General features: G+C 44.2%; 1 protein-coding gene across 1 annotated transcript in view; it reads right to left on the bottom strand.

Annotated features, from left to right (window-relative positions):
* ANO2 (anoctamin 2) overlaps positions 1 to 18,733 on the bottom strand; it is a 393,938-nt gene that overhangs the window by 160,290 nt on the left and 214,915 nt on the right. The window contains exons 13-14 of the mRNA XM_056108654.1: positions 16,886 to 16,897; positions 16,557 to 16,664 (exon numbers count right to left, since the gene is read on the bottom strand). Of these exons, the coding sequence (XP_055964629.1) occupies positions 16,557 to 16,664; positions 16,886 to 16,897 (120 nt within the window). The remainder of the gene's footprint in view (positions 1 to 16,556; positions 16,665 to 16,885; positions 16,898 to 18,733) is intronic.

The raw sequence follows: 18,733 nt of genomic DNA, 5'->3' as shown, positions 1-18,733 counted from the left end.
ACGCTGTCTCATTTGCCAAGGCGTCGAAAATAAGATGGGCTGGACACATAATGAGATTTGGAGACAACTGCAGGACAAGAGCCATTACTGACTGGATTCCATGGGACATCAAAAGATCGCGTGGCCGCCCACCTACGAGATGGTTTAACTTAACTTCTTTGTTAAGACCCTGAATGATCGGTTTGAGGCTCTTCTTGTTCCTAGAATGAGCAGACGCCATTGGGCTACACTAGGACGCAACAGGGACAAATGGAGATGTTGCTGGGGCACGAGCAAATCGATGAGTAACGGAATGTCAAGTGATCAAGTGATAGAACTATAAACTATGAAACCAAATACAAGTTTTAACCTGGAGAGAGACAGACAGACAGACAGACAGAGAGACAGACAGACAGAAAGACAGAGAGACAGAGACAGAGATCTGATATGGGCTGGAAAAACTGACACCATATGGCACATTACTTTCTAGTAAGGCTGGAAGGATAAATAAGATAGTCACTAAAGGCAAAGGGTTCTGGGGAGATGGACAAAGGTTATCACGTATGCAGGTTATTCCTACTAAAGCTGATACTGGATTTTATTGAATAGATAAAAGTCCACCAATGTAAGGGTCAGAGAGGTAGTACAAGGGATTAGGCATTTGTCTGGCATACAGCTGAGCCCATTTTAATATTAGCTTGACATGTGTGTATATTTGCTCGAGCGGGCAAATATAGTCCCCTCAGCAAAGCTAGAATTTCCTCCTGCATACAGAGCCAAGAATAGCCTGACTACCTTTGAATGTGACCCAATTCCCACATCCATCCACACCCCCAAAAGCCAACCAGCTTAAAGAGAAGTCGCATGAAAGAGATAGAACATAGCATTCTTAAGTTCCAAAGAGTGCTCTCCCCATCGTAAGTAACATTCCCTCAAACATAAGCCTGAGACAGCAAAAAATTATCTTTGGCAAGCTCAGGTCAAGGGTACACAGGAAGAAGGGTGCATTTAAGGTAGAGGTGTTTTCCCTCTGACTAAAATGACTAAAACAAGGAATCAAAGGTCATTCTGCCACAGATCTGAGCAAAAGGAAAAAGAACAAGCATAAGTAAATAAGGGAGATGAGGATCATGAATATATATGAGGTGATTCCGGTTCCCTCACATTCCCCAGATCCCTTACAAATTTCCTGTGGTCTCCTTTGGTGAGAACATGCCCAGCCCCATCTGGGAGGAAAACAAGCTGAGAGACACCTTGGTGGAAGACATTGGATTATGTCAGTTAACAAACAGGAAAGGATTGAGGCCGCCTATTCCTTTTGGGGCAAGAGATAAGTGAAGGGATGGGAATCATCTCTTGTATGTCCACGGTCCTCCTCTGCCCTGTTCTGATGTTTCTTATGCTTGTTCTTGTGCCTTTTTCTCTGTTCCTCTCCTGTATGCCAGGTTTTGCTCTAACAGGAAAGGGGAATTATCAAAGACTTATTTCTTAGACTGATTTACGGTTAGACTCAGCCAATAGGGTGGAAGAAGATTGCCAAGTAGGCGGGGAATAGAGGTCCTCTTCTTTTCCTCTTTTAGCTTCCTGCAGGTGCCGTAACTCCTCCTCGCTTTCTGTCCTGACCTGGAGGGTATGCCCTTCCATAACTCAACTTCCAGCTGCATTCCCGCAAGTTGTCTCTGGCCCTGGGCTTCTCTGCTATTATCTGTGGGGTCTTCGCCATCCCTGTGTAACCTGCCAACAATCTCACTTCCACCGAAGTACTTTCCCCTGTATTAAATTCTCTCCACTGACTTCCAAGGTTTTGAGATTCTATCTGGATAGTGACTGACCTATAGCAATTTTGCTTGTTTGTTTGTTTGTTTTTGACCCCCAATTTTTTTATTGAGGCACCTTGTTTGGCAATACTCCAACTGACAAAGTCATGCCTAAAATATTCTGACACCACACCCACAACCAGAGTGTCAACTTCCCTCCACCAACATCCACGGGGTCCTTCCTATCCACCTCACACACCACTTTGGTAAACTCAATATTGAAGGCCAATAATCAGTTATCAGGTTCTGTTACTTTATATAAAAGTCAGCTCCCGGAAGAGAACAACGCAGTCTCCTGCCCCCGCGCCTGGCTGTCCTTGCCAGGGCCCCTTGGAGGGGAGCGGGTTGAGTTTCCTTCCCCGCCCCGACCAGGGTTCTGGCAGCCGAAGACCTCCAGAACCAGCCACCACCATGCTGAGACCACTCTCCACACGCATGAAGGTACCGGCAGAGGAACAAAGGCATATGGGTCCGGGGGCTGAGATCTCCAAGCTTGTTAGGATCAGGGCTGAGCATCCTCCACCCAGGTCCTCCAAATTCCAGTAGGCAGAGGTCACACCCACCAACTGGCCCCCTGGCGCCATGTAATCCCATCAACGGCCAAGACTCAGACTATAAAAGCCAGCTCCTGGAAATGCGCAGCCACATTCGCAACCACGCGACATCTTATTATGACATCTTAGCATCCCATTCCTACGTTGGACAAACTGGCAGGCTACCGAATGTAACCTGCCCACATGGCAGAGTCTGGCAAACTCCCCGTGGTGTATCCAATATGCCAAATACCAGTAACAATGATGGGTCTCATTCTCCTAACTCTGAAAGAGCCTTGAATATGGCACTTTTTTAAAAAATCTCAGGGCTAGGATGAAGGAGACATTACTGGTGCCTGCTAGAGGCAATCGACGAATAACAGGATGGTCGTGATCGTGATCGTTACTTTATATTATTATTATTATTATTATTATTATTTTGCTTTTGGTCACATCTGACAATGCACAGGGGTCACTCCTGGCTCACACACTCAAGAATTACTCCTGGTGGTGCTTGGGGGACCATACGGGATGCTGGGAATCAAACCCGGGTTGGCCACATGCAAGGCAAACGCCCTACCCACTGTGCTATCGCTCCAGCCCCAGGTTCTGTTATTGTAGCCATTTGTGTTCTCTTACTAAGTTTCTTTAAATTCCACATAAGGGAGGGGTTATTGTGTATTTGTTCCCATCTTCTCCTTTCTCACTGACTTTACTCAGCATATAATTCTCTCCAGTTCCATCCATACAGCAGAAATTTGCATGATTTATTCTTTGAATGTAACCTGCCCACACGGCAGAGTCTGGCAAACTCCCCGTGATGTGCCCAATATGCCAAATACCAGTAACAATGATGGGTCTCATTCTCCTAACCCTGAAAGAGCCTTGAATATGGCACTTTTTAAAAAAATCTCAGGGCTAGGACGAAGGAGACGTTACTGGGGCCTGCTCGAGGCAATCGACGAACAACAGGATGGTCGTGGTTGTAATCGTGATTCTTTAATAGCTAAATAGTATTCCATTGTGTATATATACCACAATATCTGAATCCATGCATCTGTTCTTGTTTTTATGTGTGTGTGTGTTTGTTTTTCTTCATATCTTAACTACTGTGACTAGTGCTACAAAAAAGATAGGAACACAAATGACGTTTTGCTTTATTTTATTTTGTTTTGGGGTCACACCTGATGATGCTCAAGGCGTCCTCCTGGATCTGCATTGATAAATCACCTCTGGACTATATGGGATTCCAGGGATCAAACCCAGATAGGCTCTGTGCAAGACAAGCACCTTACCTGCTGTACTATCTCTCTGGCTCCCCAAATGACTTTCCAAATAGTGTTTTGGGGTTCTTTGGACAGATGCCAACTGGGATTGTTGGATCATAATGGAAGCTCAGGTATCAATTTTTTTGAGTCGTCCCCAAGTATCTGTAGGAATCTGAACTGCCAGGATCTACCTAACTCTTCACTGGCCTGACCACACAGTGCAGAATTCCAAACGCCAAAATTCATCAACACTGTCACCTTAACCAAAAGTAATTTTTTAATGGCCTAAGCCTTCTCTACTCATGCATGTTCAGGATAATCGAAAAGAGCAGTGAATTCACATACATATGCACACACACACCGTCTGCTCTGGTAGTGACAAGGGAAAGGAAGCCAGATATGACATTGGAGGCCAACAACAGTTAGATCCGGAGGTTCCTGGGATCAGAGTCACAAGCTCACGATGTCTTTTTTTCTCAGGTCCTAGAAAGCACTTTCTGTGGCTCATCCTCTCCCAGGGAGTAAAGTTACCTTTGGACAATTGGAAATAGTCAACCCAACATTTGATTTTCTACACTCAATTATATTCTAGTACCAAAAGGAAAGAGAGAGTATGGGGGAAATTGTCTGCCATAGAGGCAAGGGGAGGGGTGGGATGGGGGGGTATACTGGGGACATTAGCACTGTAGCACTGTCCTCCCATTTTTCATCAGTTTGCTCGAGCGGGCCCAGTAACGTCTCCATTGTGAGACTTGTTGTTACTGTGTTTGGCATATTGAATATGTCATGGGTAGCTTGCCAGGCTTTGCTGTGAGGCCAAGATATTCTCGATAGTTTGCCAGGCTCTCCGAGAGGGGCCGGAGGAATTGAACTCAGATCCGCCAAGTCGGCGGCATGCAAGGCAAACACCCTTCCTGCTGTGCTATGGTGGTGGAAAATGTCCACTAGTAGAGGGACGGGTGTTCAATTATTGTATGACTGAAACTCAAATATGAAAGCTTTGTGATTGTATCTCACTGTGATTCCATTTTAAAAATTAAAATTAAAAATAAAAAGATGTAGGGACTGGAGGGATAGCACAGCAGGTAGGGTGTTTGCCTTGCACGCGGCTGACCCGAGTTCAATTCCCAGCATCCCATATGGTCCTCCGAGCACCGCCAGGAGTAATTCCTGAGTGCAAAGCCAGGAGTAACCCCTGTGCATCACCGGATATGACCCAAAAAGAAAAAAAAAAGATGTGCTAATAAAGGACTCTAGAGGTCTGTGATACCTCCTGGGAACTCAAGGGCAGTGAAATAATGACACGGATCCAGAGAACAAGAGACAAACCGCATACATGTGCTTCAAGCTGTCTATGGCAAAAACACTGAAACGAGAAAGGAGGCATGCAAATGGTAAGACTAAAGTCAGTCAAGCTTCCCCAGACCAGGGACACGAGCTAGCCTCATGGACCTCACTGCTGCTCCAACATCCCAATCCCCCAAAGTTCCTGCAGAGATTTGGGAATCAGAGTCTGAACTAGGGGTGATCTAAAATACCATGGGGGGGCGGGGCTGGAGCCATAGCACAGCGGGTAGGGCATTTGCCTTGCATGCGGCCGACCTGGGTTCGATTCCCAGCATCCCATGTGGTCCCCCAAGCACCGCCAAGAGTAATTCCTGAGTGCAAAGCCAGGAGTAACACCTGAGAATCACCGGGTGTGACCCAAAAAGCAAAAATAAATAAATATAATTAATTAATTAAAATACCATCCTGGACAGAACTGCGTCAGCTCTGCGCCACATCCACAGTGACTTCTCCTCCCCCACCTGCTCTCATCTCACATTTCTCTCCCACATCTCCTCCAGGACCAGCATCTCCTTATATGTAGCTTCTTAATTTAGACCTGGACCAGGGAAAATGTATACAATAAGCCACGGAGAAGGTCTTATTGGAGCCAGAACTTCTGAGGCTGAGAATGGGCTGTCAGCTGAAGAGGGCCAGAGCCCACGTTCCCTCTCCACCCCCCCAACCCCCCACAGCTGATGGCCAGGCCACCCGAGAGCCACTCCTGGGAAGGAATAATTCCCCACTATACAGAGGAAGATGTTTATGGATATACTCTGCACTTCTCTGGCATCTCTCTTGCAAAGCCTGAGCCACCCGGAGGTTGGAACGGAAGCAAAGTCTTCTGGATAAAAAGTTGTCCAATTTATTTTACATCTTGAGGAGTTAAAAAGATGTCAATAGCCTGATGCCTTTGGTCTACTCCAAATACATGCCTAAAACACACACACACGAGCAACTGCCCATACACGCATGTGTGTGCATGCACTCACACCTGTGTGTGCACACACATGTGCACAATGATAGTCATACATGCATACATATATAGCCACACATACAAGTACAGATACACTCACACCTCTACTCACTAAGCAGAGAGATTGAGAAAAGACAGAGGCAGGTAGAATCTCCTGTGCCCGCACCAGGCTGTCTTCACTGAGGTCCCTCGGAGGAGGGCGGGTTGAGTTTCCCTCCCTGCCCCAAGCAGAACCCCAGCAGCTGAAAACCTCCAGAAACCAACCACAGTCATGCTCAAGGCCACTTTCCACACTCCCGAATGAGCCTCACGCATGAAGGAACCGACAACGGAGCCCAGGTATGCGGGACCAGTGGCTGAGATCTCCAAGCCTGCTCAGATCAGGACTGGGCCTCCTCCACCCAGATACCCAGTTTTCCAGTAGTTTGGCAGTCACATTCACAAACTGCCCCCAGCACCATGTAATCCCATCGATGGCCAAGATCCAGAGACTATAAAATAAAGCTCCTGGAAGAAAGTGACGCAGTATTTCCTGGACCTCTTTTACTCTAGCCCACCGATGTACTTAAAGCAGCACACATGTGTTTGGTTTTAACATACTTGCTTGTATTTTCTCATATATGGGCTAAAATGGCCCCAGAATGAAATACAACAACCTTCACACACTTCCTTCTTATTGTGGTGGGAAGATGCTCGCTGGTTGGGTGGGTGTTTGAATATTATCTTTTATGAACTATTGTGAACTACTTTATGGAAATAAAATGTATAAAAATCGCACTATAGCACTGTAGCAATGTCCTCCCATTGTTCATCGATTTGCTCAAGCGCGCAGCAGTAACATCTCCATTGTGAGATTTGTTGTTACTGCTTTTGGCATTTTGAATATGCCACGGTAGTTTGCCAGGCTTTGCCATGGGGGTGAGATACTCTCAGTAGCTTGTCGGGCTCTCTGACAGGGACAGAGGAATCGAACCTGGGTCAGCTGTGTGCAAGGCAAACACCCTACAAGCTGTGTCATCACTCCAGCTATAAAAATCACAAAAAGAAAAAGAGAAAAGACAGAAGCAGAAAAGAGCTTGGGACCAAACCACTTTCAGATCCAAGAAAAAATCAGGGGGAGGCACACGCATCTACACTGTAGCCCAGTCCCCTTCTGCAACAGCTTTTTGCGAGGAGGGAGGACCCGGGCCTCCTTCCTGCTAGCTCCTCCCCCCTTCACACAAGAGAAGAGGGGAGAAGGACAGCCCCGAACAGCTCCAACACTCAAATTCAGCTCTTAGTAGTGAATCTATGAGACACCCACATAGTAAAGAGTATGGGAAACGGTGGACATCACCGGAAGTAAAAGACTTGAGTACCAACCTATCTGCTACAGGTTGCTCACCTTAGCCTGGTACCTGGAAATCCACCAGACTCCTTGGGACCCCCAGTGCTTCCCTTGGCCAGTGAGGGATACTCTTCAAGTATCTGAGAGAATGGCCCACTTCCCCTTTTTTTGGACCCTTCAATGGTGAGTGAGTCACTGAGTGTCTTCAAGAGAGGGCCTGAGGGGATTCGACTCACCCTAGAAAATTCTCAATAAATTTCAGAGAACTCATGTGGAAAGTTCAGACCATATCCCCTCTGCCCAGAAAGGGAGCCAGACAGACCCCTTTAGCTATCTCCCTGGGCCCCCGTTCCTTCATGTTCTCTGACAGTCCCCAGCTTCCTGTGGCTGCTGTCCCGGCCTCCTCCTCAGAGGCCCTGGGGATGCATAATTTATCCCACATGTTTGTTTGTTGCGCCTGCCAGAGGCATCTGTGGTAAATGTTTCAGGCCTTTAACTTCAGATGAGTTTCCCTTTGAAATCGATGTCCCCAGGGTGGTGCAGTGAACAGTAAATTAACACCCATCTATCCATAGGCCTCCTCTAGGCACAGGTTTACGAGTCCCTGCTGCCCATAAAACATTCATTAAGCACAGCGGGTCTGAGTCGTGCCAGCCTGTGACTGAGGACAGGTGTCTGCATCTGCTCTGGATGAACCACTGGGTGACAAGTTCCATAAGGGGAACTTCCAGGGCCCATCTCTCCAGGATCTGATGACACCATGTATCTCCTTGTCCTTCCTGTCTTCAGAGTGGTGGAAACTCCCCGCGGTGGTGAATCTCTCTACTCCTTGGAACAAAGCTCCTCCTATTATTTCACCCTCTCTTGTGGATAGGGGGGTTTGGGCCACATCTAGAAGTGCTCAAGGCTCTGTGCTCAGAGGTTACTCCTGGCAATATTTGGGAGACCTTATAGAGTGCTGGAGATCAAACTGAAGCTCTTTTTTTCTTTTTGGGTCACACCCAGTGATAAATAGAGGTTACTCCTGGCTTTGCACTCAGGAATTACTCCTGGTGGTGCTCAGGGGATCATATGGGATGCTGGGAACTGAACCCGGGTTGGCCACGTGCCAGGCAAACACCCTACCTGCTGTGCTATCACTTTAGCCCCCAAACTGTGGCTGATGCATGCATGATGCATGTTTGTATGCAGAGCACGCACCTTAACTGTGTCTCCAGCCCCAATCCCCCCTCTCTTGAGTCACAGGAAATGAGTCTGTTTTCTGACTCACTGCATGAATGCAAAGCTTACGTAAAGAAGTTTCTTAATTTTTTTTTTACTGTCATCAGGGAAATGCAAGTCAAAACAACGACGAGATACCAACTCACACCAGTGAGAGGGGTACATGAGTGCTGTTGGGGATGTGGGAGAAAGGGACCCCTCATCCACTGATGGTGGGAAGGTTTGTGGTTCACTTGGAAAACAGTATGGAAATGGTACAAAAAATTAAGATTTGAGCTCAGCAATTCTATTTCTTGGTATCTACTCACAAGAGCCCTCCGAATGAGAATTTGAAAAGGTATTTGCACTTCTCTGTTGAAAGCAATGCTATTCACAAGAGCTAAGATTTAAAACAACCCAAGTGCCCAAGAACAGATGAATGGATAAAGAAATTGTTTCTAAAATGGTGGAAGACTATTAAGCTTCGAGAAAATGTGAACCATGCTATGTGAGCCACTGCTATGTGGATAAAACTCAAGGGCATCATGCTGAGTGGCAGTCAGGAGAAGGCAAGATACAGAATGATGCCTCTAATATGTGGGATATGAAGAAACAAAGCAAGGGCATAACAAATGACCAGTAGTAACAATCTTTGAGGGTCAATCCACAAAGTAGGGTTTGCCAAAAGGGGGAATTTGGAGCAGGGGGAGCATGCATCAGAGGGGACTTTCAGACACTGGTGGAGAGCCGCTGAAACAATGGTGGGGACTGGGTGGTGTAGAACAGTGTATGTCTGAAACTACAGATAGCAGCATTGTAAATCAGCATGTCTAAATAAAAACTTAAAAACAGCACGAACAAAGTTTATTAACAGAACAGGAGGCCTGGGCCAGAAGGAGCTGCGGGAAAGATAAGAGGAAGAATAAGTGAAAATCAGGGCTAGGCACCAACCTCACTGCTTATGGAACTTACATCTGTCCTCAACTCAGAACCTTCTCATCTTGTATAAAGAGAAGAAAATCTTTGCAAGATAAACTTGCAAGCCCCCTCTCCCCCAATCAAGACTCCAAGTGATCCAAGAAAAAACCAAGAGGGAGTACGTTCTGTTATTCATGGTCCCAACTCCATACTCTTTCTTGGAAACTCTGTGTATGTGTGTGTGTGTGTCTGTGTCTGTGTGTGTGTGTGTCTGTGTGTGTCTGTGTCTGTGTGTTTATAGTTCTCAATTCTCCCTTCTGGGTGTTGAACTTTTGCTATTTATTTTGAGCTAATTCTATTCAGTGTTTTCCTCAGTGGAAACAGAGCATCACCCCACCAAACTTATACAAAACCACCAAGGAAAAAGTAGGTTTGCGTTTGCATCCATTTTCCAACGAATGCCCTAACTCTTCCAGCTTTTGGCAGAAGGAAGAAGATGCAAGCGTGACATTTTACAAGAGCTGAAGGGAAACATTTTAGAGGCAGAAGAACACTTATTTTTTTTTTTTTTTGCTTTTTGAGTCACTCACAGTGATGCTCAGGGGTTACTCCTGGCTCTGCACTCAGGAATTACTCCTGGCAGTGCTTGGGGGGACCATCTGGGATGCCGAGGATTGAACCCAGGTCGGCCGCGTGCAAGGCAAATGCCCTACCAGCGGTGCTGTTGCTCTGGCCCCTCGAGGCAGAAGAACATTGCTTTGAAATCAGATCACTCATACTCTGGTTCTGTCATTTATTAGTACTGAGCACATGATAAATTTCTCGAGGTCTCAGTCTTCTCAACAAAACTTGGAGACAATAATGGTTTTGAGACTTGAATGAAATAGAACCTTTAAAACATTGCACATAGTGAATATTTCATGAATGGCTCTCTTAATTTCATAATTATAACCATCCTAGCTATGCCCATACACTTGATAATCTTAAGAGCATAGATGAGAGCAATCTACTGACCAAGATACGTAAGACTGTCTACGCACAAAATTACAGGTTCATGGTCAACACACCCTCTCATATTAGCAACAAAAATCACCAACTCTCATCACAGAGACTCTCCTCCAGTCTCCTAGATGACAAGAGGCAGCAGGGACCCACAAGAAAGATTTATCACCTAGTTAAAGTACCATGTAAGTAAGATTTTAGGTCTTACCACACTATTCCTCCGCATCCCTTCTCAAGATGGACATGCAGTTAATACCTCATTACAGTACAAAATGTTTCCTTTCCAATCAGCATCATGTTGATATTATGTGACCTTTTCTCAGTCATAAAGAAAATATGAAAAATCTTTGGGTCACAGTCAACATCCTACTTAATGGTAAGACTAAGCTTTTCTCCAAAGATCAAGAAAAAGAAAAGGAAATCTGCTCACACAGCTTCTATTTAATATTGTACAAGAGTTTTTAGTCAGGAAAATTGGGAAAAGGAATGAGGGGAATAAAGGAAGAAGGAAGGGAAGGATGGGGGGAGGGAGGGAGGGAAAGGAGGGAGGGAAGGAAGGAAGGAAGGAAGAAAGAAAGAAAGAAAGAAAGAAAGAAAGAAAGAAAGAAAGAAAGTAGGGAGGGAGGAAGACAAGCTAATTATGATAGCTAAAAGGTAGATACCATTCACATGTTCATCGGTTCATAAATAAATATAATTATACGTAATTCCCCCCCAAAAAATAATTTTTTGCTTTTTACTCTGGAGTTACTCCTAGTAAAGGTAAAGGTAAAGGCCCTCCCGTTGATCATCGATTTGCTCGAGCGGGCCCAGTAACGTCTCCATTGGAGACTTTGTTGTTACTGTGTCTGGCATATCCAATACTCTCGGTAGCTTGCCGGGCTCTCTGAGAGGGGCGGAGGAATCGAACTCGGGTCGGCCATGTTGGTTGCATGCAAGGCAAACGCCCTACCCGCTGTGCTATCGCTCCAGCCCTAGTACTGCTCAGAATAAAAACTGAAAAATGTCAGGGATAGAACTAGGGCAAGCAGTGTCTTACCCTCTGTACTATCTCTCTGATCTCCCTGATCTCTGAAATATTTATTGGAAATTTTTTTTTTAAAAATGTATGAAGCATGAAAACATTTGAATTTGGGGGCACACCTGGTGGTGTTCACAAGTTACTCCTGGCTCTGTGCACGGGAAATCATACATGGTACCATGGATATAAATAGGGTCAGCAGCAATGAGATATCATTTCACACCAGTGACAATGGCATATAATAAAAAATAGAACAATCTGTGATGGTGGAGATGTGGTGAAAAGGGACTCTCATCCATTGTTGGTGGAAATGTCATCTGGTTCAACCTCTGGGGAAAACAGTATGGCCAGTCCTCAGGAAACTTAGAACTGAGCTGCCATCTAACCCAGCAATTCCACTTTTGACTATCTACTCCCAGGACTTAAAAACATTTATTCAAAAGGACTTATGCACACTATTTTCATTGCCACATTTAGTATCATAACTAAGATATGGAATCAACCTAGGTGTACAATAACAGATGAATGAATTATGAAGATGTGATATATAATCTTTCCTTACTGCTATACAGTATTCCATTATATATAATAGATAATTCCATTATATATAGTCCATTATATATATAAATTCCATTATATAGAATGGAGCGATAGCACAGCGGAGCGATAGCACAGCGGTAGGGCGTTCGCCTTACAAGCGGCCAACATGGCCGACACGAGTTCGATTCCTCCGCCCCTCTCGGAGAGCCCAGCAAGCTACCGAGAGTATTCGACATGCCAGACACAGTAACAACAAGGTCTCCAATGGAGACGTTACTGGGCCCGCTCGAGCAAATCGATGAACAACGGGAGGGCCTTTACCTTTACCTTTACCTTTATATATAATGGAATACTATGTAGCTGCAAGGAATGACGAAATTATACAATTTGCTACGACTTGGTCACTTGGTTACCAAGTTGAGTGAGGTAAGCCAGAAGAAGAAAGACAACCACTGGTTAATCTCATTTATCTGTGGTACACAGAATAACTAAATGAGGAAATGTGATGTAGTAAAGGCAGGATGACTAGACCACTCTTGAACCCAGATCTTAGGGGGGGGAGAGAGAGAGAGAGAGAGAGAGAGAGAGAGAGAGAGAGAGAGAGAGAGAGAGAGAGAGAGAAGAAGAAGAAGAAGAACAACAACAACAACAAAGGGAGGACAGAGAAGGAAAGAGATCAAGGGGAGAAGGAAGATAAGACAGGAAAGGAATGGGGGAAACAGGGATTGGAACTTCAATTATACTGGTAATGTAAGTGGTATAGAAAATAGGAGATCTAAGCTGCAACCACTGAACTGTCAAGGCGTTGGCGTTGGCGTTGGTGTTGGTTGGGGTCATGGGGGAGAAAAGAATGGAACATAAGAACACTGGTGGTGGGATTGGTGTTGAAATATTAAGTAAAGTAAAAGTAAAGGCCCTCCCGTTGATCATCAATTTGCTCGAGCGGGCCCAGTAACGTCTCCATTAGAGACTTTGTTGTTACTGTGTTTGGCATATCAAATACATCACGGGGAGCTTGCCAGGCTCTGACGTGCGGCCGAGATACTCTCGGTAGCTTGCCGGGCTCTCCGAGAGGGGCGGAGGAATCGAACTCGGGTCAGCCATGTTGGCTGCGTGCAAGGCAAACGCCCTACCGCTGTGCTATTGCTCTAGCCCCAGTCTACGGCCATACCACCCTGAATGGTGCGCCAGCCCCAGTCTACGGCCATACACGCCCGATCTCGTTGAAATATTATACATCTATAATTCAACTATCAATAACCTTGTAAATCACAGTTATTTAATGAGATTATAAAATTTGAAAATAAGAAAGAACATGAGTCAGTCATATGCAGAGCATCTTAATCCCTGGAACATCTCTCTGGCTCCCAAGTCATGAAAACGTTTTCTACGTAGAATAATTTAAAGATACATTTTCCCTGATAACACTTATATGAAAGTCCAGAACAAGAAAATCTTTAGAGAAAATAGATTAGTTATTTCCCAGGATTTTCTAACTATTGGGTACAGAGCTTGTACTGGGGGGAAGGGAAAGGAGAGGAGAGGAAATAAAAATATTTTAAACTTGGATTGTGAAAATTATGCACAAATTTGTGAATATACTAAAAGTCATTGAACTGTAACCACCAATGGATACATTTTATTGTCAGAATTCAATTTTAACAGAAATGTTTTTTAAAGTGGGTTGATTTTTTTTCAATTAACAAAGAAATGCAACAGGATTTGAGGATTAGAGTCGATCAGTTGTTTGAGATCAGAGGCTGAGATGAGTGTAGTTACCAGCATCCCCACAACTAGCTCCACGGTCTTTGGCAAGTCCCAAAATCACCCTGAGTCCCAATAAATGATATATTGTTATCATTCCACAGGAAAGAAATTAAGAAATTCATATAAACCCCCTCCAAGTTCCAATGAAGGCAAGAATAATCGTGATTCACTGGGGTGAAAGAAGACAGCAGGGACCACTACTAGAATAGAAGTCCCTGACTGATTGGAACTCCTGTCCCCTTTGCTGAAACAAAATCTTTCAGCATTCCCCTGAAAACTACTTTCTTGATGAAGTTATAAAATTTTCTTCTAAGAGGATGGTCATGGAGAGTTTCATGCTAAGTGAAATAAGTCAGAAAGAGAGGGACAGTTACAGAATGACTGCACTCATTTATGGAATATAAAATAACATAATATGAGACTGACACCAAAGAACAGTAAATACAAGGGCCAGAAAGATTGCTCCATAGTTGAAAGCCTGCCTCATGAGCTGGGGGAGAAGGCAGCTGGAATAGAGACGGGATCACCAAGTCAATGATGGTTGGAGAATTGTTGGGGGTGGGAGATGTGTGCTGAAAGTAGATAAAGGACCAAACATGATAGCCTCCCAGTATCTAGATTGCAAACCATAATGTCCAAAAGTAGAGAAAGAATATGGAGGAAACTGTCTGCCATCGAGGCAGGGGGAGGGCTGGAAGGGAGAGGGTTAATACTAGGGACATTAGTGATGGAGAATGCACTGGAGGAGGGATGGGTGTTCGATCATTCTATGACTGAAACTCGAATGTGAAAGTTTTGTAACTGTATCTCACGTTGATTCAATAAAAAAAAGAAAGAAAACTACTTTCTTTAATCAAACAAACAAAAATCCAACCAATTTCACCTGAGACTACCACCTATCTCTTGGATAGCTCCAGCATGCTGGGGAGCAGTGGTGTCCCCCATTTTAGGAAAGACTAAACTAAATTTGGATGCTGTATACTTTGTCTATTTCTACAGTACACTGCCTTTTCTAAATACCCCACATATGGCAGAGCCCAGAGACCAGAGATACAGTGAATCTTGACCTCAACTCTTCCCATAGGCCAGAACAGCCCTTCACCTCCCACCTATTTCTAGAGTTCCAGCAAGAACGGAAGCATTTACAGTATTATTAGAACTAAGGGAACACAAAGGATGCTGACAATCCAACTCCAGGCCCTTTTTATCTTACACTGCTCATTTGGGAAGGTCATTTCCCCCCACCATGCCCATAAGGCATTAGATGCTTTGAGCTTCGCCTTCTCAAAAGCATAATGAAAATAGAGGTTGAACGCTAAAACATAAACATATGTATCATTTATAATGCATTCTGATGTTTTTCAATTATTCATGGTTCCTGAAAGTTATTTGACCTATCATGCACATAGATTCATAAACAATGTTTATATTAGAACCACGGCCTCCATGTACGCAATTCCAGCTCCTTGGCATTCCCGTCTATGGAATTAAAATTAAATGAGTCGGTGATCAATAAAAGTTACATGTGATTTCCATAAAATTATCCATTGTATATTGCTCTGGGGTGGAGAAGGATAGTCACATGGAGTTGCCGAAGCTGGCAGGGGAAAATGTTTGTTTTCTGATGAGGGCAGTGGTGATTAGTCTGTGCTAAGAATTATTTCATTATTTCCCTGAAAAATTGGTGATCTTGGCCCTATTTTTCATCTAGAACAAAATAATAATAACTCAGAAGTTCACCCCTTTCTCATCTAAGCCCTGCTTTCTTTAAAAAAAAAAATAAAAAACAGTATTCAGGGCTCAAAAACACCACATTCTTCTGCTCAGTTGCTTGAATAAATTTGCATGTTAACATGAATGGTTCCAACATCAAGAATGTAAAATTAAATGAAATTTGAATTCAAATCCAAGATGGAGAAAAGACATGTATAAAAACAACAGCTTTTCGATCCTGTTGAACTTTTTTCAAGGATCAGATTAGAAAAGACATAAACACACACACACACACACACACACACACACACACACACACACTCTTGCTTTCACTTAGAAAAGACAGGAACTGCCAAAGAGGAGCACCCCCTCCCACTTCAGACTCCCACCTCACCCAGAGTATTTACAGATCACAGCCAATTCTGAAGCTGTCTTTCATTGTCTGAACATTACCAGAAAACTTAGAAATAAGACTCTGAACACATATTCACCACTATGCCTCTACTTTGGCAGGCCCACCCAGATGAAGTGACATGTAAAGAAGATAGCTTGAGTAGTTCAAGTGACCACTGGTGTGAGTTCACCCCCCCATAGGTTCAATGAGACAATTTCTTGCTTCCTCCTTCAATTTCAACTACCCTTGTGGAGCTACTTGGCAAGATGATCAGATGGGGTGTCAAGAACAAACCTGGGTGGGAATCCCTGACTTCCAGCAAGTGGTTTGGCCTGTGAATGTAATTTGTATCGTTAGCTTATATTTATGTTAACAGTGGTCTTCTACCTTTACTGTGAGCATAAGATCAAACACTTAGCACAAAGTATAGGAGAACACAAGTATACCCTAAGGTTTGACTGCCCCAGAACTGATAGGTATAGTGATGTTTGTGATGTGTATTACATTTTTAGGTGATGGAGTCCAGAAGAAACGGACCTGGCACTATTTCTTTTTTCTTCAACATGCTCTCCCATTCTGTCCAGACTCTACCACCAGGGAAGAGAGACAAAGTGAGACCCAGTGAAGTTTGAGGGCAAGACAATGAGAGATGTCATTCTCTCAACTTATCCCATGTTGTCCATTAAGCCCTTCTCAAAATCTAAAGACACCCCAAGTGCCATAACGAAAAGATCTTAAATACAGAGGATGGTGAGAACAAGCATCCGTATCTTACCTCCTCCTCAGCCTCACCATTTGCTCCCAGCTTCTGGACAACAGACTTGTCGCTTTCCTTCAACAATTTCTCTCGGACTTTGGTCTCGTACTCAGGCCGGGAGTGTTCCTACGATCCAAAGAGTCAAAGCACGGTTAGTCAACAGGCGGATGATCAGCCTTGGCCTGTGGGTTATAGAACCAGACACCACGAGTACACTGAAGTCAGGACTTGGGATCAGATGCTAATGAACGGCTACACCACGCACAATCACAAGGCATCTAGGTCAGGAACACGATGTCGGGAAGAGAAAGGACACACAACACTTGTTACCACACTGAAAATCAAACCTGAGCACGTTCCTGGGGATGACGCCAGTGTTGAGAAAGGAGAGAGGAAATGTTAAATGCGTATCTGATTCAAAGAGACACCGTGAGCTTTTCTTAGTGGTATGGGATACATCTGGCCAAGGGATACATCTGCTCATGTCACCAACCATCTTTGAATCCCAAACTTGAAGTTTTAAAGGGCCAAATCCCAGCTGGAGACACAGAGATACCTCACAGTTGGAAGTTGGGGTAACAAGAAAAATTCTTTCCTGATTCATTACTCTGTAAGTTAAAATGGCAGCCAATGAGCATCAACGTGACAGGTGGCCTATCATAAGGAATCTTAAAACTCACTTGCCTGGACCTGTTTCCTGTATAGCCTGAGTGAATAACTCATTGCAAGTATGCCAATGTCAAGAGACATTCCTAAGTCACTCAGCCATACAAATCTGAAGCATGAGTCAGCAGGCATGGGACAAAAGAACCTAACTGAGAAGATTTTGGGCAAATCCATGCAGACGTGGGAATCCTTTCAAAGAGAACTGAGCAGTGTACACATGGCCCCACTGGTAGTTCTTCCTTGAAGTCTCCCAGGATGGAGATCTACAGGTGCAGGAACTTCCTGTTCCTGCATCATTTACTGATAACTCCCAGGCAGGAATCTGGTTCTGGGTCATCACAGGCTCAGGAAACCCAGATTACTTTATCTCTTGTGTCAGAGATCTCAAAAATGAACAAGCTGGGCTCCTGACCTGTCTTTGACTTTCCCAGGACATGCCACGATACCAGAGAGGAGAAACCATGCGCACAATTAATGAACACATCCAAACACATTAGAAGATGATGCTATTCAAGTATTTTGAAGACCTCTATCTCATCCCCAAGAATGCACCAATCCACTCCTTCCAGGAGGCCTTGGCTGACTGCTATAACAAACCTAGTAGGTTCTTACCCCTCATTATAGAAGTGATATAGTCTAAGTGATAGCTTATATCACATATATTTCTGGATGATGTATTTTTCTTTTACTACTTCCTAGCAGTTTTGTGTGTGAGTTTTTATCCTAAGCATCTGCTACCTGTATTTTTGCCACTTGTGTTTTCTCTGTTAATACCATATGGAACCCACACACATCTCCACCTGCTAAGGCTCACTTAATTTTCTCTCTCACCTTCATTCATTCTCAACACCAAATTTCTGCTGGCATGTACCAACAGAAATTTGTTTTTTTTAAAAGCCTTCCATGGTTGGAAAATAGTATGTAAAATATCACCTGAGTATTACCGCAAACAGATTAAGAACTGAGGAATGTTCTACTGCATAGACATTTTCTGAATTTCCTTAAATGTATCATTTCTTCTATAACTCCTTTTACCTCCAAAATTAATGTCCTAAGGAAAGTAGTCTGAAGTTTTCTTCCGTGGCTTTTGAAATATGGTCTTGTTTTTTCTCTATTATTCCACTGGAAGACTGGTGAGGGGAGGGGTGTTTCTGAGACAAAACTGGTGGTATTCAGGGGATACTCCTGGCTCAAGACTCACTCTAGCAATATTGTAGTTCCAGATATGGAACCAGGATGGGCCACATGCAAAGTAAGCACCCCAACCCTGGTAGTATCACCAACCACATGGAGTATATTTATAGTGTCTCCATTGAACGATTTTAATTACTAGATGATTGTAGTATCTTTTTAATGGTGAATGCCCTAAGGTGGGTTCAGAACCCCTTCAAGTTACAGGGACTTCTAGGCTTTTATATCCTGGTGGCAGGGAGTCTTCCCCACAGGCTGATTTTCCAAATACATGTCATGCCACAGAGAGGAGGAACCCTACTCTTCCCTTGATGAGACTGTTGATCAACTCAATCGAG

Source organism: Sorex fumeus, unplaced genomic scaffold, assembly GCF_029834395.1.
Source record: "Sorex fumeus unplaced genomic scaffold, SorFum_2.1 ptg000231l, whole genome shotgun sequence".
NCBI classification, from domain to species: domain Eukaryota; kingdom Metazoa; phylum Chordata; class Mammalia; order Eulipotyphla; family Soricidae; genus Sorex; species Sorex fumeus.
The sequence above is the reverse complement of the archived record's forward strand: the minus strand, read 5'-3'. Positions and strand labels throughout refer to the sequence as shown.